Raw genomic sequence first — 27,987 nt, forward strand, 5'->3', positions numbered from 1 at the left:
TTACCAATCCACCACTTTATTTTATTTTACCCCAATATCAATTGAGTACATTCATAACTTTAAAACTAAGTTTGCCCTACACCCACATGAATACATTATATGAATAGTTTAAACCAAAATATAAATTTACAAATCTAAGAAAGAGAAAAGCATTCAAATAAACAGATAAATCAGCCATTCAAATGAACAGGATGCTGCCTGCAGGGCAGAACAAACATGAAGACCAGTTTTCGATACAGTTCAGCAGCTTTTACCCAAATGTTGCTGCAACCTTTAACTCCCAGTCCTGTATGTGATATTAAAAGATAATGACATTAACAGCAGACACATATGCAGGTAAAACTGTATGTGGACATAACAGTTAACACATCCATATATAATCCCAGTGTTTCACGGATAAAAACCGCTGGTATAAAACCTAATTTAATATGAAACATTCACATCCACCAGGACCTAGTTTACATACACGTTGATCACACTGTAAATTGGTCAGGTTGAGAACTTTAGTAAAGCAAAACATACCAAGGTCTCCAGTGAGTAACAGAACACCATGTATCCCTGGGTTTTTAATAGCTACATGTTTTTGCTCAGCATTTACTTGTAAGATATTTAGAAGATACCTCCAGTCAAGCTACACCGAACAAACAAGAGTTGCTACAATATCTCCATTTGATGTATGTGGAACCTGCTGCAGCTGATGGAGACAATGCATTTGATGTCAAAAAGTTTTCATGAATGACTACTGTTGGGAAAACCATATTCTAATAGAATAAATCTGCAAAAAAACACCTGTGTACACTGAGACAGAGACTGCACAACTTTCCAGAGTTTGCAGGATCATAGCTCCATGTACATTTTGTCACATTACTGTAGACGTTTGCTTTGGTCAGCTGGTTATAGTGGTGGTCGGAGTTTTTGTGTCAAAGAGAGCAACCTGCTCTTTCCTAGATGCCATACAGTCATTAAATAACGCGAATCATCGCCGCTGCAAAGTACAGTACCAATAAAAGAAAGGCTCTTTGTTACTTATCAGGCTGGTTTTATATCAACTCGCATCAAAGTTTGACATGTTTTCTGTGAGTGAGGCAGCTCCTCGCTCTCGTCTGATGTTAAGAGTTAGATTTAGAATTATGGCATGTGAAGAGTTAAGTGTCACTAAATGAGCAAAACTTGGGAATAAATTTAATGTTCCTACAGAATTAAGAAAAGATGAAAATGGCGACACAGTTTTTGGTTAACACATACTGATTAAAAATAGTGAAAAATACACATTCTCCCACAAGTATCGTTATGTAATGATTAGGATAGACACTTTTGATTAAAAACATGGCGTACAGTCTGTATTGCAGCTTTTTAGTTCAAAATATTACCTTATAAAAAGACCCATAGCTCCTGTCCTCCCTACAAGCATGCTTAGACAAAAGGCCAATATTTCAACTTTCTGCCTCTGAAAAACTTCAAGATAGAAGTAGCACTTAATCTTTGATCCAGCAAAATGTACATACATAAGAATAAAAAGATCACTTCTGTCCCCATGCGTCAATCAGTTTCTGTGGTAAGCAGCAAAATCCATAGCAAAAAAGACTAATATAAGCACAAAAAGGCCCCTGGGGTATGTACGATCACATGCCTAGAGCTGCTTACACAGCCCTGACGTTTCTAGCCCCATTCAGAAGAAACAAAGCAGGAAATGCAACTTGTCTGCAACAGAGTCCCCTTGCAGGACAGAAGGAAATAGCTTACAAACACAAGTATAGCAACTCAAACTGAAATCTCACATTAAAAATAAAGTTAAACTTAAAATGAAATGATTAAAAATAATGTTATGTAAGGTTAATGGGAAGAGAAGCTTTTTAAAGTGTCCTTTGGTTTTTCTAAAAAGTTTCGGGGAGTTGTTTGGCTTTGATTGTATTTGTCATTCATTTGAACAATTTTCTTTTAATGTAACTTATTTTTATTTTTTAAGGATGAAAGCTGATGTTTCCTCAGAGACATTCATCTGAAAATCAGGCCTATGCGATCCCCACTTTAGCATTAAATTACATCTGGCAAACACTTGGATAGATAAGGGGGCACTGTTCCAGTTGACAATCATTAAAACAAGTCCCCCCTGAAAAAAAAGGATTATTATAGGACTGTTTAACATACATAAAAAACACCTGCTTTGCTTGAAAGGCTAATGGCTTTAAGAAAAGAAATAAGTAGGGTGACAGCCAGTCCAAAAAATACGGCCAGCTAAATTGCATAGAACTTCAGTAGTGCACCGATGCATCAAAAGGCTGTGCTCCTTTCCTCTGTCAACTTTGGCAAGCTTGCAGAGTTCCCTCAGAAACCGCCAGAACTTCAACACCATTTGTTTCCACTTCCTTTTGTCTCCTTGGCAGAAGACACTTAAATCCCAACCGTTAATTTGGACTGTAAATACCGCATCTGGACTAAAATAACATAGGAACAAAACCATATGCCAATCAGGGGGAACCAATGTTTTATCTTACATAAATATGATCAAATTTAAAAGATGGACATGATTTAGTTTGTTAATTAGAGAGTACAATATGTACTGTATTTAATTCCTTTAGAAAAAAAGGACCATAATAGGGTAGAAAATATTTTTTAGCCAGTGTACAGGATTTTTTCTTTTTTGTTTTCTCCTCCTGACAATGATGTGAAGACCTGGACAAGGATCCAGCAAGGCAGCAGTGAGGAGGAGAGCACAGCTTGGTTTCTGAATTCATTCCTTTCTCTTTTTGAAGCCAAGACACAACCCCACCACCATTTTCTTAACAACAAAAATTGTATACAAGCACCAGTTCTGGGCTTGTCAAACAGACCCAGATTATGTTATTACACCTCCAGTTTGGTGGAGGTCTTTATGCATTTAAACCCCCATGATTAACAGGAGGTAATTGGACAGAACCCAGCAGTGCAGCCATCAACTAATAGGGACTTCAGCCTCTGCGTCCTTGTCAGAGATCTCGTCCTGGATCTCGTCTGTGTTCCCTGAGTCGCTGCTGGCCACAGAGCTGATAGAAGGAGAGTTCCTGCCGCCTTTAATCATCCGCCTACAGGTCTCCATCTGCACGTCGAGGCCTCGCTTCATGCTGCACATCTCCATGTACTCATGCAGGTGACGGTTCATGTCGCTCTTTGCTGTGGCCAGTTCCATCTGAAGGAATAAAAAAGTGATTTAAATGAGTGAAGATGGTGAAAATATGAGTAACATTCTTCAGCAACTCAGAGGCGCTATGCTTAGCTGAACAGCTTGACAGATATAAGCAGACTGGTTTCATTTAAAAGCCATTAAAATGTTTAACATGTTAACCGTTTGGATTAGCATGTTGGCCTGCAAACCTAGCCTGACTAGCATTACAGATAAAGCTGAATCAAAGGGGGCTTGCAGTTAGTTTTGCAGATCTTTTGTCACACATCAAACTTCTGGACAAATTGAAAATTGTAAGTGATGGAGGTTTAAAAAAAGAGTGAGAGAGAAAGAGGGAGAGGAAGAGAAAGAAGATTTCACAAATGTGAATACATTTGTCAAATTTTGTGACATTTCCAAAACTACAAATGTGGTCGTGAGTGTTGTGAAAATATTTAAGATTAATCTTTTTTAGAACAATGCATGTCTATACTTTTGGTACCAAACTGTCTAAATTCAGGGATTTCACAAGTAAAGATAAAATACTGACTTGCTGGTGGCACTACGCAGGACGTCTAGATTACCAAAGTCTTTATAAAGCATCTTTTTTTTTTTTTTTTAAACTTCTCCTGTCCAGCATCGTAGTAAGGAGAATGATCTGGCTGCTGTGTTGTGCTGAATAAATTTGCTTTGCCAAGGGGAGCTTTATGGGTATAAGGGTGTTGTTGATAATCTGTTTTGTTTTATTTTTTTCTTTTTTAATCTTATTTATTTATTTTAAATTATGGAATTTGCATAATCTTGCTGGACCTGACCGGAGGGGACAGAAAAAAAAGGAGAATAGTAAACAGAAGAAAAAAGAAGAGTAGAAAAAAAGGTAAGGTAAAAATGTGTTGCATTCATTTAAATAGCTTCAGTCTGAACCACAACATTGGACCATTCATTACGATGACTAAAATTAATTATCCTAAATTTCTGGACCCAGTGTTTTTAATGACATCCTTTTGTCTCCCTACATGAGAGCACTTTTTTTCTTTAAATTGAAAATGAGCCTACCTCAATCTGACCAATGGTCTCCTGGTACTCTTGCTCTCTGGTCTTAAATAGGGACTCTGTCTCATCAATGAGGCTGCCAAGACTTCCATCTTGGGAATCCTTAGAGAGCACAGACAGAGACCTCATTCATCATGCATGAGTAAATGTCTTACACAGCATGCTTAGCAACGCTTTAAACTTTGACTTGCAGAAGAAAAAAAGACATCTACTATCAAGGCACCTTAATGCAGATGGGACTCACCGGATCAGCCGCTTCACCGCCACCATCACAGGGGCAGGCCGTCGTGCAGGCTGTCGTGGCAATGGCGCATGGCACGTTGTAATTTGCAAAGTCTTCCCACAGCAACAGAGTCTCCTCATTTTCTTCCCACGTCAGGCTGTCGCAGTCATCGTCGATTTCAAACGTCTCGCGCCTAGCAACAAAGGAGTTATCTGAACAATGTCTGTATGGGACAGGGACAGAGAATGGGAGGAACAAGAAATACATGGAAAGAGGGAAGAAAGCAAGGACAAGTATGACAGCCACCAGATTCAGCGAAGGTCACATGCAAAGAGAAAGATGCACTTACAAAGATGACAACACCAAATAGAAGGAGTTCATATTAAAAAAGAGAAATAAAGGATGCAGCTGTTATGTGTCTAACAATATTCCAAAGATTAATAATAAGTAAATAAAAGAGCAAACTAATGCCCTGATATGTTTATAAATTGAGGTTTACTGAATAAGCATGCTACCTGTTAGCTGCAACATTTCATATAAACAGCAGAGGGAGAAGAAAGAACACATTACAACATCTGGAAAAACCACTGAAGCAGTGCAGACAGCACAGTCGGTGGATGTGAAAAGATCTGCCGTGTGAAGTGCCACTTACAGCTGGTTGAGCACACGTTTCATCTCATCTGTGATGTTGAGCGATGCAGGAACCTCCTCCTCTGAAGTGCTCGGCTCGGCATCCATCTCCGAATTCTCCTCGTCAGACACCGCTTTACGCTCTTTTCTCCTGCAGCACGCCGCAGCACCCTGCAAAACACACAGGCATAAAAGCATGCTTTGCATGAGTATCGACTGATAACCTAAAGAGCTGTGCAGCGAAACAGAATTTTGGTTGTTCAGCACACACTAGGTCACTAAATACATGTTTATTAGTGAGGAAGGTGATGAAGGTGAAGAAGTGCATTGACTGATAAAAAGGACAAAACCAACAGTAGTTGTACTGTACTGTACTCTTGGGTGTGCGTATATTTTTGTATGTATACACACCCTACTGTACATTTAAATTGCCTGCTGCATTTATTGATCTACAGATCAATACTTATCTGTATAGAAATTGGATGAAATGACAATTTCCATTAAAGATTGGAGAATTTACCAACACATGACGTGAGGGAGCTTCATTCACAGAGGATTTATAAACCTGGACTTCAGCCAGCAGTGTCGGCGCAATTTGATAACCTTGTGTGCAGTGAAGAGATGCCGCATCAGCGTTTGACATTTCTGTGTGCGTGTTTATGTGTGCGTGTGCATACTGTATGTAAGATTCAATACAGTAAGTGTCTTGCATGTCTACTGTATATTTATTTGTTTATGAGTGCATTGCAAGCATGCATCCCTGCACCTTTAGAGGGGTCACTAAGAGCACACTCAGTATCACTTGTCACTCAGAGAGCGACTGGCAGCTCTGATTTCATTTGTGCTGAATGTTTCCTCTGCAGAAAGATTTATATAATTACTGCGATTACTGACAACCTTTCTGACAAGCGGTGAAAATGCCTTTATGTGGATAGGATACTTGCCTTTTCTGGGATTGATCTGGCAGGGCTGACGTTAAAGATTTTTGACATATCCTCTGAGTTGCGTTGCTGAGCCACGTCACACAACTTGGCCGTGATGTCGATCCGCCTGCAAATGTCCATGTCCACCCGTCTGGCTTTCTCCTGGATCTTTGAGTCCAGGTCAGACATTTGCTGCAAAGGGATGGAGAGCTGTTAGAAGATGACCTGCTCATTAGACATTTAATCATGGATTCTTTCCTCACTATGTAAGGCTGTATGTAGAATCAATAAAATAGGTAGCACTGAATGTTGCTCTGACTAGATCAAATAAACCCAAAACCTCAAACTTTAAAGTTCAGAAAAGCCTATGCGACTGTTTCTGAACCTTTTGTCTTTTTCTTGTGAGTTCTTTAAGTTTATGATGTTGCTGGGAAAAATGCTGATTATCCCTTCTAGGTATCCTTATACATTTTTTTAACCAAATTTTGTCTTAGTTGGTTTAAGCTGTAACCGTATAACTCACCTTTACTGCTACTTATCATAACCAATTATAACCAAAACTCCTCTGACAACAAAAACATTCATTCGGTGTGAATGAGCTCATGTGAGCTCTAAAACAATACTTCTACATCTTTATTTTGTCCACATAAATTTACAAAATGTTAGATTCTGATGAGGTTTGCAGGGACAGATATGGAAGCATTCATGTATGTGCTGCTACAGTATTAGCTGTAATTGGAGGACCACATTTTCCTGTGCAATGACAGAAGGTTCACCACATCCACAAAGACACAATACACAGAGCAGCTAACATCTACAAGGCAATAAAACAATCTATAAACCCTAAGCTATTCTCTGATTCTAAATGACTTACTTGTCTCTGGATTCACAGGGACGAAGTCCAGCACAAAAAATAACATGAAAAATTGCCAATCACCAGTTGCCAAAGTGAAGATAAACAGGATAAATAAGAGCAATATCCAAATACAGTGTCTGGCTATATTTATTTTTGCACAAGCACCAGCTGTGACTGGCCTGCTGAAATATATCACAACCGTATATCACACCAGAGCACACTTGCCAGCGAACAATGCAGGGCTGCAAAGGACAGGAAGTGCTGTTGATCTATAGCGGCTATTTGAGCTCTTTTCAATGAATGCTTGTCTTGGAAGCTTTGAGGTATTACATATTTTCATAAATCTAAATAAGGAAGGAAGGAAGGATGTGAAGTACTATTCAGACAAACAGAAATGAAAGCGTAATAATAAATGCTTAGGAAAACAGCTGGAACTGAACTGTGTACACAGTTGCTTTTAGTATAGGAGTTGGCACACTACTTTGAATGAAAGGAAATCTTTGTCAGGCTACAGAAAGCAAAGGTGACATCACCACAGTGGCGAACAAATACTTACATCACTCATCAGGCTCTTGAAGACCACAAGTTCAGCTTTCAGTCTGTCCACCTTCTCATTCAGTTCATCCTGGATCTCTGATGACTCCTGGGCGCTCTGGTGGATGTCACAGTGAAGAAAACATGAAACAACTGTTAAGCTAATACTCTTTAAAAACAATAATAACAGCTATGAAATAGCATGAATTCAACATTTTGGTAAAATACTTTTGTTTCTTTCTTAGAGATGAATAAGAAGTTTCTTCCTGTCTATAGCTGGAAACTGGCTAGCTTAGCTTTGGGACTGGAAACAATGGTATTGCTGTGCCCCGTTTGCTCCACAAAATGGATTTCACACCCAGTTTTCTATGTTCTAGTTGAAAGTTGGGAAATCAGTAGAAAAAGCAGGCTATGACTGGGTTTTTGTCATATTTATTATTACCAAGAAGTTGGTTTGGTGGTGAGGTTTTTCAGGCTTTCTGAGTTGGAAAACAGACTTTGATGTGTATTCCAGTTCATGTTTTCCACTGCAAACATGAAAATTCTGACTTTCAAGTTAAAATGAAACACATTCTTACCTCTAATAGTAACATACATCAATGAGCACTCCTAATATTCTTAATTAGCATGTTGCACCTTGTGTTTTTTTACAAACACCAAAGCACACAAATGATAAGATCTGCTGTTTGCAGGTGGCACTCCCTCTGAGTCAAAGGGATATAAGAAAATACATATTTTAAAATTTTATTTATGGCATCACAAGTGTATGAATGAGTGTGAACGATGTGGATTGGTTGTCATGTTTCTTTCACCCTGGAGCACCTGTAGCTACACATGCAACCCAACACCATTAAGGTGTGAATGTGGAGTGAATAAATGGATTTAACATGAAGAGCTTTGAATGGTCAGCATAAAAATGTGCAAGATAAATCGCATTCATTTTTATTGCTATTTTCAGAAATACAGCAATGTATCTCATCACAATATCTCCCCAACACTGTGAAACTCTACACAGAGCTCTGCACTGCAAATTTAACCTGTTTTAGAACATTACAGACTAATTACTCTTCAGACTTATATTTGATTTTCATTATATTTCCTAGCAACTTGAAAAATATCCCTAATCGCACTATATTCCATGCCTCTCAGAATTATGAAATAAACAAATAAACATGGACTCAACAGTTTAAAGGTCACATTTGACTTATGTTAAAAGACAAAAATTAGGACAAATCCTGTTTAATTTCTCACTAAGAGAGCAAATAATGCTTCTGTATAAAGTCAGCATATGGTATCAGTCTACTGGCTCTGGTCCATGAACAGTAAATGGCTGTTTGTACTGAATTTACTATCTTTGAACAGATTTCCGGCTCTTCTACACACAGCGACATCTGCCTATGTACTATACAAGGTTAAGGCCCTCAGGGGGATGGCACTCGTCTCTAGCTGGCATGTTGCTGACCCAGAATCCAAGAAAAACATGCATGCTGTCAAAGATCGATTTGTGCAAAAGCAGAAAGAGGGAAGGATGCTTTATGCAATAGTTGTGCTATAGCCTTAAGGTGTGACACTTGATTTTCTCTCTACATCTATTTCCTTTGTAGGCTCTGAGCCGAAACACAGTGAAAGGCTGCTGTTGATTTTTTTATATTTATATCTATATCTCAGCCAGCAGGCTCCTCTTGATGGGTTTGTAATTTGATTTTTCTGATCTGACATTAACTTCATGGTCTTTCCAATCCAGCTGAGTCCATACTCATCAGTGTTCTAAAAATGGGTGTGATGTATGAAATGTTTTCATGTACTGAGTGATTCATGGCAAGATGTCAAGTATCAGTCTATGTGTACATAGCAGGACATAATTCATTGTCCAACCTGCTGCAGGGATTTCACCGTCGACTCCAGCTGCTCCCGTTTAGACAGCTCTTCTTCCCATCTGCAACACAGAAAACATAGGCTGGTCAGCTACCACCAGGCCCAGTCCCCAAGGGGCCCACCATATGGGGTAGTGGTACTTTTGTTGGATAATACTCCCATCTCTGATTACAAAACACCCTTTGATGGAGTGGGATAACACCCACTACCCCCTCCATTTTCATTCTTTTGTCTCCTTCCTCCTTTGTCATCTTTACAACCCCTCTGCCTCAATAAAAACTACAAGGAAGAATGGAGCACTAGCCTTTTACTAACACAACCAACATTGCTCATGAATAGTCTTTGAACCTTTGAGCGACTGCAGGGTGGAGTATTTCTGCTGCAGCCTGAATTCCTTCATGCTAGCTCATGAGTCATGAGTCTCAGGAGTGTAAGATCAGTTGCTCATTTGGAACTATTTAAAACAAAAAGAAATGTCTGAGTGACTAAGACTTGTGCAAAGAAAACTATTAAATTAAATCCCAATATCTATTGGGGATAAATAGTACTGAATTATCTCATCATCATCGTCATCATCAGGAATGATCTCATCATATTCAGTGGTTGTGCAAAAAGACAAAAACAAACAAATACATTCCTGATTATGAAGATTTAAAAGCAATATAAAATGACACAAGGCCAGCCATGTTCTCTGCAAAGCCTCTTTTGTTAGAAGGCTAAGTGCTAACCTAACTGTAAGCTTCTTTTACGCTCAGTGACAATGTTAATGTCGGGTGTGGTGGTGACAAGGTTTTTTTTTCTTTCAAGAATCCAGTAAACTCCAGAGTCAAGTCTTAAACATCAAGTTTCAAAACCTACAAGTTGTCTTTCGCTTTCAACCAAATTTTATTTTACTGAAAAAAAACACATATCTTAAAAGCATCCAGGATTTTTATCATTTAAACATAGAAATTCTCTGGAGCTTGACTTCCTGATGTTCTGGATTTGCTTTGTGAAGTGTCAGTTTGTTGTGGATGAACTTCAGTCAGAAAAAAAAAGTAAATTTAACCAGATAGAAAAAACCCATTGAGATCATGGCCAAGAGGTCTGCAGAACGTCATAAACAGACAAAAAAAATTGTGGCATACTTTCAAAATCAATTTAATGATTTACTTTGGATTTGTTATAATACATTTTTCGGTCTAAACGTTCAAGTTTTGCGTAGCCTAAAGTCACAGATATGAAAAAACATGTTTAAGTTACAATTTTTTTCGTCTCACTCAAGTCTAAAGTGGTCACATTTTTAAATTAATTCCACAGCTGTGGTAGCAAAACATATGATAACATTTGTTCAGTCATTTAGTCATAAACAAGTTAAATAGTTCCCATGATTATACTTTTTATACTTACTTAAAAGTTCTCTTCATACTTGGCTTACCATCAATACTGTACGCATTGTCACTTAAAACAAATCAAGACGTATTGGGATTTATTTATAAGCCAACTTTCTTTAGTTATAAATATAAAAATAAAAAGAGTTATTCAATTTTTTAAAAATTAGTATGTGTGGCAAATTTAGTTTGCCAAACAGAAGCAACATTTGACTCAAATGTCAACCTTTTGGTCACACCTTGTGGAACATTAATATATGTACAGTACATACTGAAAATCAGTCTACAAGTGGCGTGCTCACCATCCAACACAACTGACATTTGCCATCCACAGAGTCACACCAGTGTTGCTAAAAATAAATGTCCTCTAATTTTCTGTAAGCTATGATTAGCAAGACAGTTCTTGTTTCCCTTTCTCTTTCCCTCTCTTAATTTCACTCTTCTGCACCACAGCAGCTATGTAGTAACAAAATTTGCCGTCGATTCAATTGTATTAGACAATGTATTGCACACAAAGCCCAGAGGGCTTAGCCTTTTGCATCAGTCATTCTCCTAACAGACACTCATCTTGTGAGACAGCAGCCATGCTGAGTCACTGACTCATCCCCAAAGACTGTTTAAGGTTCTGAATAAAGAAATTCATTCAGGAGTGTGAAGTAACCAAACTGTAGCAGAAACCCATGTTATGAAGCGCCAATGTGGGCCACATGGAAGAGAATAAAAACAAAAAGGGGATTTTGTGTTTTTGTTCATGTTTGTGTGAAGTTGTGTAAGTAATGGATGTCATATACTATGTTTGTTGAAAAGATTATCTACTTTTTCTCCTCATTAAGATTGGAAACTCAAAGTAAAAATTAGGTTCTATTTTAGAAATAAATTATGCTTCACATTTTCTGCAAATAAAAAACTTGCAGAAGCCACTTTTCTATCTGTGAATGATGATGGTGATGTACAAGCACGCAACCGCCTCCACTTTAAGCACCCTCAACTTAGTTTATCATGCTTTCCAATGTTTTATTTAAAATAAAAATCTCTCACTCAACACTGCATCCTTTATGATCTATTTGGCTGGACTTTATTTAACGTTTTAACGTTTGTAGACAACAATACTGGTTTATTGTTATATGTTTATCTGTGCCACAGTGTGTGGAATGTAAGAACCCAAATGCAGGCTGACAAGGCAAGAGGTAGAAACTAAATGGTATATATATATATATATATATATATATATATATATATATATATATATATATATATATACACATACATACAGGTGAACTAACAGGAAGCAAATCAAACCAGGTGTACTAACAAGCAGGAAGCAGAAAGCAAAAACAGAATGACAAGATTAAAAAACTCAAACCAAACCCCACAGATAATAACAATCTATAAAACTACGCAGGATAAACTTCCAAAACAGCTGTCATTTGTTTTCTTGTCATTTATATTTTATATGTGTTTTAAATATTAGATTTTTTTATATAGTTTATTTTCTATGGCTGCTATCTTGGCAGGGTTTCCCTTCTAGAAGATATTTTTATTCTCAATGGGACTACCTGGTTAAATAAAGATAAAATAAAAAATGAAAAAGAAAGAAAGATGACATATGGCCATGAGTGAATTCTGGGTTTTAGCTTATCTATAGTGCTTACCATAGAGACACTCAAACACAGCCAAAACTTAAAAACATGCATCACTATAGATAAACTTTCCCAACAAAACTTAGCCTTGTTTCCATTCATGACCCGCTGAATATACACTGTCTAATTAGAGAGAAGTATTCCTTGGCAGGGCTTTCCAGCTCACTCTGCGACTGAATCCTTGTTCTGAAAATGCTGGCAGCGGTGCTTGACTGTGCCCACAACACTCGGCCTGTCTGCCGCAGGACTCTGGCTAAGGTCATCGGAGTTCACAACTGCACTACATCCTCTGCAGACACACACATTTCTCGGTATCTACATAGCTCATGTTGTCACTTCCGGAACGCCCATCAAAGCCTTCAGTTTCAGACTGTGGGTAATAACTGGACAACAAAGCTGAATGCCCACATGGGGAAAACTCTATAACAACATGTCGAAACTATTCATGTCATCTATCAAAGGTAATGGAGTCTTTTAAACAGCAAATGCTTCCACTTTAGAAATCAGCAATCCATAAGAGTCCAAAAAAAAACTACAAAATATTTTCAAGCATCTGGATAAAAATGGTAGGTCCAAACAAAAGTGACATATTTTTCCATCTTTGCCTGTGCCTTAGTTGTGGGTCTGGTCTTCTTTTGTCGTAACTGTGAGTCAAAACGAACACAGCAGGAGTCTCCTTACAAGGACAAAGACAGCAGGAGAGATGGAGCCTGCGACAACTCCTTGACGTTTGCTTACTGCTAAACATATCCTCAGAATTTATTCTCAAATGAATCAAAAACTAATGTTAAAGATATGTTGCTTCAGCCTACAAAAACAACTGGAAATACACTGATAATTAAAATGGATGTGTTTTCACTTTTGGAAGGCTAACTACAAGTTTTATGATTCCAATGAAAATTAAAACAAAATAATGATGAGCCAGTGTTTGGAGTCATCACACATGGTTTGAAATGTTCCAAATAATTAAACATAACTGAAACATAAGGCAATGTGTTTTAATTTTCCAGTTGCAAACACAGGAAATTAAATGATCTTATATCCAACAGATAACTTTTCACTTTTTGTTGTTTAATAATAGCATTCCAGCAGCACTTCCCACTTTAGACTACCTGCCTCATTCAGTCTGTCTGGAAGTTTACGTTTGCATGCAAGGCACCTCACTTTATTCTCATGACTGCGCCTGAGGATACAGAGCAGTCCTAACACATCGAATATGGATCCAGATCTGATGCACTAATGTTCCCAAGCTTAATTGTTTATAATGAAAGAGCTGAGATGCTGTAATAGTACTCATAATGATTTATGGAGGTGACAATTAAATGACTGAGTATTACTTAAATGGTCAAACATCTCTGTGATGTTCAGCTTCCAAAGGTCATACAGTGTGGATGATGATCTTATGCAACAAGCAGTAAACACCAAAATGAGCGTGGGGAAAACTCTGAGGTGTGGTTGTGTACAAGGCCACAAAGCCTCTGTAGCTCATCGTGAATTAAACTTTTAACCAGACAACACCCTTTTTAAACTGTGTGATCTGCTGGAAAATGTCAGGTCATGGAAGTTTTTGGCAACCAAAGATCAAATTATGAGCTTAAACAAAAATCCTACGTGTCAAACCACATTAAATCCCTGCTATTCCTATTTATTTTAAATGGCTTTATGTTAAATAAGTCACGTTTGAAACTTGAATCTGGCTTTATATTCAGATTTCTGTTTTGGAAATCTATGTAAATAACAGGATTTTTAAATATTTAATAGCTGATTTAAATGCTTACAAAAGGCATTTTAAAAACTTTGAGATTCTAAAAAATAATGCTCTTAATAAAACTAAATAAGTGTAAAACCTCACTGTGATCTCTTCATGAAAAAAATCCTCTTTTTTATTTAGCTGTACTCTCCTCTTTTTCTTAAACTGTAACTTATTCTTGGAAAAATATTGCTGGATTATGTCATTACTTTCTTCAGTCTAGAAAACATATTTCACACGATGCTTTAAAGTATTGATGCAATTAGACTACGCAATATTTATAAATCGAGTGAAAAATATATAACGTTATGTTGAAATTAGTGAATACTGCTGAATTTGTGGAATTACTGTATTACTTCATTTTCCTGTAATTTACACTACAGAAAATCTTACACGATTAAATTATTTTAACAGCACTGTAACAATTAATCCTTATGAGAGCTAGTATTAAAACAGGAAGAGCTAAATGATAACAGAGGAAGCGATCAATACATCAGGCAACATCCAGGACAAACACTTCATGCAGCTTAGCTGCGTACATGCAGTGAGGCCACTGGCAGCTTTGATAAATCACATCTGAGGGTCTAGAGCACACGTGATTTCTCCCATGGTGCTATGTAGGTGTGTCTGAAATGTCTATTCTATGACAACAGCCTTTCCAGTCCAGTGTTGCACAGAATATGTTCTTTTTCAGTATGTTTTTTTCATCAGTCTTGGCTGTCAAGTAGGAACAGTTCAGCACACACATCTACGGCACACATACTTGCAAAGAGGGAGCAAAATATTTGTTACATGACTATTACTATAGTAGGTCATCGACCGAATGTCGGGATGGTCTGTAATCTATAGCCTCCCCAGACTCCACAGACAAGACATGCATGGCTCACTAATGAATCAAACAGAAATGGATCAGAGTGGTAAGTGAAGCAGCACAGGAGCCCACCGTCTGGCTGCACAGGGGTCTCTGAGCAGGACAGAACACCCCAAGGACAAGACTCTTTTCATTTCTTTGATCCAGCTAACTCCATCTCCCTCTGACCTCAATAAATATCCATGACCACACACACACACACACACACACACACACACACACGCACACACACACACACACACACACACACACACACACACACACACACACAGTGACGTTTGTCTCTTATCATCCCATCTTCTTCCCATGGTAACCAATGTCTAATATGTATGCAGATGAATTTCAGACTCATCCAGTCATGTGAGATATGCACACAAACACTGATTTATGCTTTGGAAAGGCCCAAAGTCTTAAATACAACCCTCCTAACCGAGACAGGACACAGACATAAACAAGAGCAGTGCTGGTGTTGCTAGGTAACTTTAGACAGAAGGGCCCTTCTTTTCTACTGTTCCTACACATATTTTTTGTGCCTATGTTGTGTTGATCTTTTGGTACATCTTTAAACTTTCATTTTTCCATAATATGTTCAGGCGGTAGAGATATTAGGAGAAATAGTTAACTAGAATTCTTAGCAACATCACTTGTTTGGGGGAAGAAACAAATATGTTAGGGATGAAATGTTGCCTTTACCTTGGAAGCCATTGTGATAAATGTTGGTCTTTCAAAGAAGCAGGTTTAAAAAGACACTCCAACCTTCGGGTTGTAAATCATACAACCACTAAAGTGGCCAGAAATATGATTGGAAACAACATAAATAACCAGTCCCCCACCCCCGCCCCCCAGGAGTTTTTTAATGTTTGTGAGGCTACTTTAACTTGAAGCTTGTTAGTTGTTAGAAGTACTGTTCATTCAGGGAAGAGATAAAAACTGTTCTTATTAAAATCTGGTAGGTTCTAGAAAAATACATTCCTCAAGGTTTTTTTTATTTAATTGGCGCAGAGATTTTTTTTTTTTTTTTTTATCTAATGATTTTGTGTTTCTGTGGACATGACTGTATGTTAGATTTGCCTTCAGATAGACCTGATCTGAACATCATCTAGTCTGTGATTACATGAAGAGACACAAGACACCAAGATTAAAAAAAATAAATAAAAAATCCCCAGAGGAGCTGAAGATACAACCTTCCTGCCAAGCATGAAGAGGAACAGTGTACAAGTGCTCTACCGACAAATGCTCCTCTAAATGCAAAAAAGTTATCCCAACAAATACTGATTTATGTTTATTTCTACCTTTGCATTATGATATATTAATATTAATATGATATATTAATCTAAAAATAACTACAGCAACCTCATGCTGCTGTATGCCAACATGGACAAGAACCAGCAGATGTTTGTCTACTGCATATAACTGGAAGGTGCTCATGCACACACATTAATATTAAGTGCTGCAGCATCTCAGCTTCCCTCTTTCCTTTGTAGTTTTCAGATGTTAAATTGCTCTCTAGCTTGCAGTTTTCTATTTCTTATGTGAATGCTCAATATACTTTTCATAGACAGAATTGTTTCTGTCTATGAAAAGTATCTAACTGAACCACCACACAGGAAGTGTAACATGATTCAATTTAACAATTAAAAATCGTGTTTCTTGAGGCAATAATAACTGTGAACAGTAATTTCTTGTAGTTCTTTGCATAAATGCCATTTACCAATGCAGCCTTTTATCACATTTACAAGTGAATGTGTATGCACAGTAATCTGCAACATTGATGGATGTTTCTGTCTGAAACCAGGCATTTGCCTCTTAACTAAAGTTCTTACAACAGCAGCACATATGTGCACACTCAATCATGCATAAAGCTTCTATAATCTTTGTTTGTGTCAGGGGATTTTCATGTTTCATTAGCTGTCTAAAACGTGATATATCTACATTTAAGCTGCTGTAAATCTGCATTCAGTGGAACAGCTTTTCGTGAATTTCCACGCTTAAGGAGTTTTGAGAAACAGGTTCAGGTCCATCCGCAACATTAACTGGCAACAGCCCAAAGTAACATTAAGAAAACATAGCCTGGAATTATGTTCCTGATGTTGCCTGGAAAAACCAGATTGAAGGACCTGATACTGATCTGAGGGTTTGGTGAAAGACCTGCAAATCCTCCCTTTATTTCGATGGCCCCAGTGTTAGTGTTGCAACATGTCTAATCTCCAGTCCCATCCTGACCCCGCAACATTTCCAAACCCAGTTTTCCTAAAGACAAAGGTATGTGAGCTTGGCTTGTTTTCCACTGTCCATTTGAATTATCAAATTGCTTAACTCTTAAAGCCATTAGGACCCTTTTCTCTAGCTTGAGGGCAGATTAGCTTGAAAACTGTGCAAATACATTGCAAAACACGTAGGTGTTCCCTGGTAATTACCAGTCGTTTCCAACTAATAGGTCTGACCCAAGAACACTCAGAAAAAAGAGATAATTACTTATGTAAGTGTTAGTAATGGCAGTAATTCCTTAAACTGTATGAACTTGTTAAGGTGTTTTCACTAAGAAAATATTCCAACATAATAGTTTTTATAATAATGAAAGCTGGCAGTTACTTGTCTTTGTGGAAAGAACTGGCAGAGATGCAAAGGACTTTCTGTCAACAAGAGTTTCATAATTGCAACTGAAAGTGAGTTTCTGTTTTGCTGTGATGTCAAATAAGATAATACATCCTCTTTTAATTCACATGTTCTACATATCAGAACTTGTTTTAAATAAATATTAGGTCCTTCTCAGGTTATAAAATATGGTAAACAGAACTTCAGTGAAACAACGGCACACTATGAATCACACCAATTTATTATTAATTAAACAGAAAGCTTTAGCTTTCAGATGTTAGACAGATGAAGGCACATTTGAGTCTATAAAACTTTGGTATACAGAGGACTTAATGGTCAATTCAATGACTCTACAAGGTATCCAGGTCCTGAAGCAACAAAACAAGCCCATATCATCACCCCTCCACCACTGTGCTTCGTAGTTGGTATGATATGATATGATGTGTTGCAAAACATCTCTACTTTGTCTCATCTGTTCCAAGAATATGGTTCAGATCTGAGAGAAGAAGAGGCGTATTCCTCCTGACAACCCTTCCTAACAAGCTACACAGTTTCCCTGAGCATTGTATATACAGACCTTAGAAAAAACTAGTTCTGATGTCTGTGGGGGTGATTTTTAAATAAATAATGACATGTAGCTATATGTGTAGGTCAAATGAGACTGAGATCTAATTCTCAGACCTGGCATGGGAAAGGTTTTTTTTTTTTTTTTTTTTTTTGTAAATTGTGTCCTGAAATATGAAACCTTTTAACTGAAATGGAATAAATGTTTTGGTTTTTTTTCATGTGAAATCAAAGGTTACAGTGCAGTGTTATTATCAGAATTGTAAAAAGCAACTAATTACACAGATCAATCTGTCTGTGCATCCTATATTTGTGCACTACGCAGGCATAACAGAGTGCTGTGACAGAAAATCAGTTTTCCCTGCAGTCTTCATATCCCACACTGCAGCCTCATTTCTCTCTCACCAGCAAACTACTGCACTATTAAGCTGTAATGTTTCTACTGATTTAACTGACTCCTGCCCAGGTTACAAGCCAATCATAACAGCTCTGGGCTCCTTAGTATCGCCTTAACACACACAAAGATGTTTAATTGTACTGAAAAGGTTTGTCAAAACCCTTCTTTGAGGGGACCTAACATCCTGGGTTTCTTTAAAAATCCTGTATTGTGGGGCTTGGATATGCTGTTTGACAAATGACAAGGATTTGGAAATGCATAAAGAATATGAACACAAACAACAGTCTGCAAGCCTGGGCAACATCTGGGTGGAGCTGAACTGGGAGTGACTTTCCATTAAAGAAGAAATAAAGATGAAGATGTTCACTTCTGGCACAGACTCCCTGGGCAGGGTGTGTATTGTAAAGTTATGTGACACATAATGGAGCTGTAAGGCATCACAACCAAACCAGACAAATGCCTTTTGTGTCTCTGGGTACACACACCTGCTTCTTGATGTCCCAGCTAAACATGTACAGCTGAATGTAAAGGATCAAATCCGACCCATGAGACAGCTTGTTTATAATGCACAGAATGGGCTACATTTATATCCCAAGAACTTAGAACAACATGTTATGTCAACATGTGAAGAGGATATTCTTTTACTTGGGATAACAGATTGTTTGATATACTAGTTTACTCATTTTCTTCATCTTCTATGCTGAATGTCTGTCTTGAGTGTTTGTCAAACAAAACCTGGTGTGCATATAAATATATAGTAGTGTCTCCCTACCAGCCAATAGGAATTTAGAATTGAAGTACTTGTTAATCAACACTACAGATGCGCCATTATGTAAAACCACTGGTGCTTCTAAATGTCAATAACAGATTCCTCACTGTTCCAATGTCAATGATTCTTTGAAGGACCCATTTCTCTGATAAGGACAGTATTCTCAAAGCACCTAAAATCCTTTGTGCATGTCAAATACGGTACAGATGGAAACTGAGTTTTCTGTATGTGTGTATGTGTGTGTATGAGTGTGTGTGTTGGGCAGGGTGTTATTGACAGTGGGACCTTTGCTATGACCTATAACTTATTAGGACTGTTTCCTTATGTGCTTTCAGAGTGCACATAAAGAAGGAACCTTTCAAAGCTTTCCAAAGTACAAAACTTGGAAGTATTCTTCCTACCTAGGATGGATTCTTAAACTTTGTGAAACACCTCAAAACAAACCTGAACAACGTAGCTGGAAGAGAAAGGAGCAAATCAATTGCTTTTTGTAAAATTGGCATCCCAAGATTAACTCTTTTCTTAAACCTTGACCATGTCTGCATTTTCCTCTTCTTCCTCTGTTGGACTTTTTCTACACACATAAATTGTAGGGGCTTGGTTATTTATTAGCAATTTAATATAAAGTAGTCTAAGACAACACTTCCAAAAATAAAAAGAAAAAATGCCTCATCTGAGAGAGAGGAAGCTCGGTCAACCGTTTTAAAGACTCAGTATACACTGGAATACTGTATCTTAAAATCCTGTTACTAATGATCAGACTGATTTTTGATTTTTTTTTTTTACTTTTATTAAAAAATGAAAAGTCGGAGGAGTAAAAAAGTCAGAGGATGTTATGTGAGAGTTAGGGGAGGGAAACATTTCCTGCAACAAAGACACGTGCAAAAAGCCTGAGGTGTTCTAGAAACAAGCCTCCAACAAACAAAAATGTTTTAATATAATTTTTGACAGCTGTGAGTGTTGCTGTGTTTTGAAAAAAGAAAAAAGCCCCTCCAACTGTTAGAGGGGGGTAAGTCAATCACACTTTGAGCAAATAGTCCATACACAATGGACTATTTCAAATATGAAATCGCCTGAGAATCTCACAGAAACAGAAGCATTACACTAGATGACCCAGACAAAAATCACCCAAATAAAAGCTGAGTGACTATTAGCTGCTACAGACATTATTTACAAGATGTGAAACTAAGAGACTGTAGAAGGCTGGGTGCTGAACATACAATTTCATTTATTCATTTATTTTGTCCTTTTCTTTTTCTGTTATGTTTAAACTGAAAGTGAGGAATAATTTGCATAGATATAAAATGGGTGTTACATTTTTTTAATCAGTCAGCTATTTACAGAAAACAAAAACATTGATGACCAAAAGGCTCAGAGGAAAGGCACGCATATTGTGGCTTGATTTTAAGGTCAAGCATGTAAAAGCACTGATACTGATTTATCACTCCTGTCAAGACTCTCACACCATCTTCCTACCCCATGTGTAGCATTATACAGCTGCACATGGGATTGTTTTGTGAGATGCCTTGCTATTCCTGTGGAATAACAAGCTGTTGAAATATAGAGGTTATTGAGTCTTAATGCTGCATCAGCAAACACAGGCCTTTAAGAAAGGTGCAAGAGCTTTCAAATCTGAGCAGGTCTGAATGGGAAGGAAAGGCATTTGTTAAATTATTTGGTGTAAGTAACTATTTAGAGAGATGATTACGGACTTAACTAACTGCTTGCAAATGCTGCAAGCCTTAGCAGTGCATGTCTAAAACAACCCCCCAAGTAAACATCCTATGCAGTTACTCTCCTCCTTTATAAGGCAGGTGCATTTCTGCACTTTTAAATATGGCTATGCACCACTGCTCTCAGCTGTATCGATACCCATGAATAATCAACCACAGATGCAGAGCACAGCAGCAGCCTCAGACACAAGCACTGAGTGAACTAAAGCAGAAGGGGAAATCATTATAGATTGCATTGTTTATTTATTTTCTGCACTGTTTTTCACCACAGTTGCTGTAGTTGTTGTTTGTCTTGTCTTAAATAACATTTAAGTCCTTGGACTACTCTCCTCCACTCTTTCTGGAAATGAGTTCATTGAAGTGGCCACAACCAATCATGTGATGGTTTATCAATACATTGTTTTCACCAGCCTGTCTGTGGCTCTCCAGCACATCAGAGATACAGTCTTTAAGAAGAAGCTAGTAATAATCCTATATGGTCCAGACTGAAGCTCAAACATGCTCTCTCTTTAGGATCCTGTCTAATGCTGCACTCTCAGGTGGTTTGAAGTGAAACAAAAGAATTTTAGTGAGTTTAAGTTTGTTATTATGAAAAATGGGCTCTTTTTTACTTCGATTTGGACCACCACAGGGCCTCTCCACCTAAAATAATCTGATCCTAAAAAAGAAAATGCAGTCAGCGTTTCTCATCATAGTATTTTTAGATGACAATGGTGGCTCATAGTGTTAAGCTGTGTCAACCATTCCTTTTTATTGGTTCCACTGAGGGCAATCTGGGTTCATAAAGGCGATGCCACCTGCAAAATGAATACTTTGACTATGCAGTAAAAATGCTTAGAATCCTACACACATACAATTGCCTTAAAAAAAAAACTAAAAAAACTAAAAACATATTGTCAGCTTAGAAGAAAACAGCCCACAAACAGGATAAGTAAAATAATATATACTCTGATCTGGACTTCATTGTTTCAGTGAACAGAGCTACATCTCTTTCTGTCTCGCTGTAGCTCAGCAGCAGGAAGTTTTCCACTTCAAGAGGCCCCGGATCAGCGTGCCAGGACGCAAAGCTAGGCTGGCTGGATGCTGAAGCGTCGGTGCTAAGTGACGGCTTAGAGAAAATCCCTTCTCCTGAATAGACGACCTGGATTATAAGCAGGCCAGGTCAGCACCAGAGACACACAAAGAGGCTGAAGTGCAGCACATTGAGCTTCATGAAGAAATCTGATATTTGAAACACAATGCCACCTTATGGTTATGAAATTACCATTAACGTCAACTTATAATTAGCTGCAATTCTCTATTAAGACGAGCTTGAATCCTGCTCCCAAAAGAGAAGCTGAACTCTGCCTCTCAGCCCACTTAAGCATAAGAACCAAGATCAAAGCCTCAGAAAAACTGTCTTTACTGAAATCTTATTGCATTGATCCACACACACGATAAATTCAGATGCATGTTAATTATTCATGCAGGAAGAACAGACCCAGAAGGCTCAGAGAGGGGTTTGGTTCAGTGTATGTCTTGAATCACACACGCTGTGATCCAGCAGGACAGTTGTTTGACCTCTAATTAGACTCTAATAAACATCCAATTAGAATTACCAGAGCAATAAACAGGGATATCCAGTTCAAAATCAACTAGACTGCAGCTTTCTTCTAGTGTGTCCTTAAGAGTACAGTAAAGCGTCTTTAAAGCACATCAGTTTTAGGTGTAGAAAGGTCTATTAATATAGTAAATTCATATGCTGTACTCCTTTTTCTCACCTGCATCCTTTCCCTGCTCAACATAATATTGCATGTACAAGTACGGCCTTTTATTCACTATCAGCCTGTCAGTACAGTAATCTACATGAAGTTATCTGCAATACTTCTGCACAAAAATGATCACATACAAATTCTAAACAAATGTGCAATTTGCCTTTTTGGTCACATCAAGCTGTAAAAGACTAATGGATGTGCAAACTGTGTTTACTCGGCCTGTGGTGTGTTATCAGCGGACAGATAGGTTCATCAGTGTCTGCCTCTTTTTTTATGACCTCTTAAGCTACATGGTGGTGACAATTACTGTAGGAGCCTCACTGACGATCCTATTGATACATTTGATGTGGATGAGGGAAACTGGCACTGACTGTACTTGTCTCCTTTTGTATGGTCTTTATCATTTGCAGAAGCAGGTAAACCCTGCAGTCCAAACAGTGTGGTACGAAGTGGAAATGCATATCAGCTCCTTGTCTGATTGATGAAGCCTGCGCCTAGTCAGTGACGTGTTTTAAAGACAAAAAGATGCACTGTGTGAGGGACACATCTGCAAATGAGAGCAAAGGTCAATGCTGTATTTTGCAACTGCCTGAACGACTTCTTCCTTTGCCTGCGCTCCAATAATCCAAGAGGTTTTATCAAATTTGGACTTTGTGCAATCTTGCTAACAAACACAAAACCTAACAATCACATTACCTCCTCTTTAGCTCTTGCTTTTAGTGGAAGAATGAGGCAGCGAATAAAAAGGCAACACTGTTCTAAGAGAGATAGATTAGTTACGCATGTGGATGAAATCCTCCAAAAAAAGGTTAAAGAGCTTTTCCAGAGCCACAGATACATGGTGCAAGTTTTACAGAACAATGGTGTTCTGTATAAGGAAATATAATTAAGACAGGTAAGACATTTTGAAACATTGAACTCTAAACAGTAGATGTCTGTTTAAAGTTTAAGAACTAATGAGCAACTGGCCAACATACACGATGTGCATCTACTATTTAGCAACAGCGTGACTCCAGCTGTGTCTCTACATCTAAGATAGGCATTTATGCGAAAAACTGCAGGTAATAGAAGAAGTCTGTAGCTCCGTGAAAGGTATTTCTAAAATAAATATAATTCTTATTTGAAACAATCATGTACGTATGCACTTTATAGGCTTTGTCTTAACAATTCCTCTTGCAATAAAAAAAAAAGGATTAGTTTTTTGTCTTTCTGAATCAAACTCTCTTTCTAATGGACTTGAGTTTCACTAAAGGTACTGACCTTTTAAAAGATGAAGTCTCCCAGTTTGGAACAGATGGCCACACTGTACCAAAAGGACCATTTTAGAAACCTCATCTGAACTGTCTGAGCTAAAATCCCGCTCTAATTTTAATTTACCTAATGACTTTGCCTTTGCAGAGATATTCGCATATTGTACTATTATTTTATAGAGGTTTAGAGCTACAGCTACATCAGTTCCAAATGGATATTTATATTAATCCTGTCTTTTTTTTTTTTTTTTTTTTTTTTTTTTTGGGAGAGCCTGGTTTTTTTTTTATTTGTGCTATAAGCCATCTTCATTTATTCTTCACCAGTCAAATAGACGTTGTGGTTGCAGAGATATGCTTATTTTATTATTGGGGAGCAATTTAGATGTAAAAAAAAAAAAGAAAAAAAATCAGCCCAGGGATCAAAGGGGTAAATAAACTGCAAAATGTCTGCAAGTAGGTTTGGGTTGTTTGCACCTAATATAACTACCTCCTCTCTATATTGTTCTTTATATTTTTTTAATTGTGTCCTTTTTTTTTTTATTAGTCTGGGCACAATCCTGGCAATTATTTCTTTTTAAGAAGCTGCCTCTCAGTAAACAAATGCAATGTCCTAAGCATCTGTGTCTCTCCTCAGATTAAAAAAGAAATAGTCTCTAAATCAGAGTGAGGCACACTGCAAAATGACAGAAAATAAATAACTGGGGCGTCATGGTACGAATGCATGCAAGGCCGAATCAGAAGCAGGCCAACTAGCCATCGATCTTCTTGTGTGTGTCCACACTTGTAATACTTTAATAAATCAAGAGGGCTGTGTGGAATCGGTGGGCAGGGGACCCTCTGGGAGTGAGGATGCCTTACAAAGCAGTCTGTATGTGACACAGAAGAGGAGCAGAGGGGTGGGAGGCCTTGTTGAAGGGTGGAGTGAAGGAATGGCTGAACACAAAGAGCACAGAACAGAAATGGCATGGCAAGATGGGGCTCGGGATTGAATGCTGAAACGTCACTGTAGTAAAGAGGATTTAGACTGGGAGAAAGAACGAAAACAGCTAGGCAGAGAACTCAGTGATGCAATCACTGAGCTCAGAGAAGTAGGGAAAAGAGAGGCAGGGAAACACACTGATCACCATGATTACTGTTCATTAAAAAGAGGTGAGGAATGTGTCTTAATCCTAACTTTACTGAATGTAAAAGAATTCAAGAATCTTATTTGATACATGTGATAGTGCTACAACACAATTTTACAACAACTCAACAGCCATAAAATTAAGGAGATATACATTTTAGATGTGAATATTAAAGGTGGAACTATATTAGCTAAATCAGACTCTAATTCATTATTATCATTATTATTATTATTTCTTGTGAAGACAAAAGCCTCTTTTTTTGCCAACAGAAATTTAGGTTTAGGATTTCAGCTGTAGGAGGTTTCAATTTGGCAGCTTTCCCAGTCACTGCTGTTCATCTTCACCAGCAGAAATGCACAAAAAAGGATATGGTGGGGGTACAGGGGATGACTGGACAGGATATTCAATTTCCCCGAGGAGTGGGAAAGCACAGGCATTCTGTGCGACTGAGTCAGTGCTCCTCCAGTGAAGTCAGTGGTCGTCATACACGACCTCACTGTGCAGACAGAGGCTTGTTAAAATGCCTCTCTGCTTAAGTCATGATGGCGAACAGAAGCAGACGGTTGCTTGGCACATCTCCCTCCAGTAGCCAGCCTAGCCGGCTGGCAGTCTTTTTGAAGCAGCCTGGGAAGCTGCGGTTGAGCCCTCAAGGAAGCACAATTAATAAGACTCGGACACAAACAATTGGTGGGGATTGAACTATGCAAAGGAATTTCCTGCCGAGCATGAGAGAAACAGGATCAACAGCACTCAAAATGCCAAGCAGTCCCTCTGACAGCCTGACATCCTTCATGCAAAAGAGCTCAGTTGTATTAATGTGATGTCTGTCATCTATCCAATACACTCTCAGATGATTGTTAGACAATAACAGTCAGTAAAAAACCCTCACTGAGAAGGGAGAACTCACTAAGTGCATGGTGCAAAAGATGCTTCTTTAACTCAGTAATCATTTCTGTCATCAAGCTTTTAATTAATTTTCATCCTTAACTGACAATTAGTTCTCTCAGAAAATTTATTCAGTTATACATTTATTTATTTACCTCCCTACCTCCTTTTGACCATTTGAAATGTTTTTTTATATGGAATTTGTTTATACTGTCATCTTGACCAAGGCAAAAAAAAAAAAGATCCAGTACTGCAAAGGGACCTTCCTGGTAAAATAAAATTAAATCAAATAAAGCACCCAACAGACACATTTGGGGCTAATCTGGGCCACTCTTGACGCTACTTATGGCTTTAAGGCACTGGCAGGTGTTGTGAAGGCCAGGTGTGGCTGTAAAGGTCAGCAGACTTGATGCCATTGGAGCCATGTATTGGGGATGTGTGACTAGACTGGGGCAGCTGCATTCACCCAGAGTCAACATGTCATTCAAAGTAAAATGTGGGCCATGAGACAACTGCAGATGTGGGCCATATTTGGTCCCAGACATTATTTTCTATGGGGGAACTTTCTCACTACAGTGCAGCTTTGAGGATGGCTTTATCTATGGAGTTTATTTCAGCATATTTTCATATAAAAGCACCTTGCTAATATAAGGAAACAACATTTTAACTAACAGTTTTCTGGAGAAACTTGAAGTGTTTTGTTTTCTAGAGGTTATCTGTGCTGTCTTTACTCACTTTTTCTTGTACTCGTCCCTCTCTCGCTTGACTTTTGCCAGCACATTATAGAGAGCCCTCACTTCTGGGGTGATGGTGTCAATTTGGACCCCAACTCCGTCTGGATGCGTCCACGTCACCCCGGGTGCGTGCAGGGTCTCAAAGCGCTCCCCCTGTTTCCAGACGTGGGTGAAACTCCAGATGGTGCCCGGTAGTCTGGACTCGGGACCGTCCGTCTGCACGGCGACCTCACGGGTGAACGGGTGGCGGTATTGCGGTCTCTGCAGAGCTTGCTGAAGCTGGCTTTCCAGCAGTTTGTTTCTCCTCTCCAGTTCGTGGACTTTAGCAAGGAAGCAACGGAATCGCAGGTTGAGGGTTTTCAGCACATGGATGTTGGAGCCCAAGTCGTTTCGCAGGGCGCTGGTCACCGCGCCCGACCCGGTAGGGACGCTGCAGACCGGACCGGGCAAAGAGTCGGAAAAAAACAGCGAACTCATGTTGGCAAAACAAAAACAAAACAAAAAAAAATCCCCAAAACAAACAATCCAGCTACTTCTCTGTTTGGATACGACTACTTAACCTGTTGTTTTCTTTCTTGCTTTCTGTTTTTTGTTTTATCTCTGCATGCTCCTTCAAATTCCCACTCCCACTGGACGTCTCTCCTCACAATGCAGATGCTGTAGATGGGGAGACCATCACTGTCGTGGATGTTACCCCCCACGACACTAACATGGACCCCTGCAGCATGGGTAGCCAAAAACAACCCAAAAAAGTCCTTTAAGAGGCACAGAGGGCATCATCTCCTGGAGGAACTGGGGGTTTGACGCAGACCGCAATAAGCACCAGCAGCCCTTCCTGTCGCCTTCATGTCTTTCTGCGCCTTTGCTTTGTCAGGAGCTGCTGATGCTGCGCGGGTTGATGTAGCCAGCCGACTGAGGAGAAAGATGTGTCCACTTTCTTTATCATTCCCCGTCTCACTGTGTCTCTATCCGGTCTCCATGTGGTGCGGAGTGGCAGGATGCAGCACCGCAGAGCCCGGCCTCTTCGTGGATCATGTTGCAAAGTGCTAAACTAGGCACTATCACCTACATCAACCCCTCCCATATCCCTCCCCCTGCCGCTGCTTCTGTCTCACACTGTGAGGAGAGGCTACTTCAATAATGCCATTACATTTAGCCTCAGGCTAGGCTAACACACCTTCACGGTTTCTGAAAAGGTCCACAGTAGCCAAGTTATTCTTAATCTTGTGTTTACTAGTTTCTACTCCATATTTAAAACGCAGATAGAATTACAGAGCACGGAGCTGCCATAATAGCGGAGTTTCACGGTACAAATAGC

The 27,987-nt window shown here is 38.7% G+C and overlaps 1 protein-coding gene across 3 annotated transcripts; it reads right to left on the reverse strand.

Annotated features, from left to right (window-relative positions):
• Position 1: 1 nt before the first annotated feature.
• iffo2b (intermediate filament family orphan 2b) lies at positions 2 to 27,953 on the reverse strand. Of its 3 annotated transcripts, XM_041979607.1 has the most exons (9): positions 27,110 to 27,953; positions 26,671 to 27,079; positions 9,234 to 9,294; positions 7,381 to 7,476; positions 5,990 to 6,160; positions 5,068 to 5,216; positions 4,437 to 4,638; positions 4,196 to 4,294; positions 2 to 3,166 (listed from the first exon to the last, which is right to left on the reverse strand). In XM_041979607.1, the coding sequence occupies exons 1-9, from the start codon at positions 27,144 to 27,146 to the stop codon at positions 2,933 to 2,935; spliced, it is 1,458 nt and encodes a 485-aa protein (XP_041835541.1). In that variant the 5' UTR covers positions 27,147 to 27,953; the 3' UTR covers positions 2 to 2,932. The 3 variants fall into 3 exon arrangements, with proteins under 3 accessions (XP_041835541.1, XP_041835539.1, XP_041835540.1); XM_041979605.1 differs by having other exon boundaries at positions 26,671 to 27,953; XM_041979606.1 differs by having other exon boundaries at positions 4,437 to 4,608; positions 26,671 to 27,950.
• Positions 27,954 to 27,987: the final 34 nt, after the last annotated feature.

The sequence above is a fragment of the Melanotaenia boesemani genome, chromosome 3 (assembly GCF_017639745.1).
Source record: "Melanotaenia boesemani isolate fMelBoe1 chromosome 3, fMelBoe1.pri, whole genome shotgun sequence".
In the NCBI taxonomy this organism is placed as follows: Eukaryota; Metazoa; Chordata; class Actinopteri; order Atheriniformes; family Melanotaeniidae; genus Melanotaenia; species Melanotaenia boesemani.

Coding starts and splice junctions, on each gene's coding strand:
- iffo2b (XM_041979605.1), bottom strand. CDS start 27,146: ATGAGTTCGCTGTTTTTTTCCGACTCTTTGCCCGGTCCGGTCTGCAGC. Junction 4,639..5,067: donor AAACGTGTGCTCAACCAGCT/GTAAGTGGCACT, acceptor TGTCCCATACAG/ACATTGTTCAGATAACTCCT. Junction 4,295..4,436: donor GCGGTGAAGCGGCTGATCCG/GTGAGTCCCATC, acceptor GTGCTCTCTAAG/GATTCCCAAGATGGAAGTCT.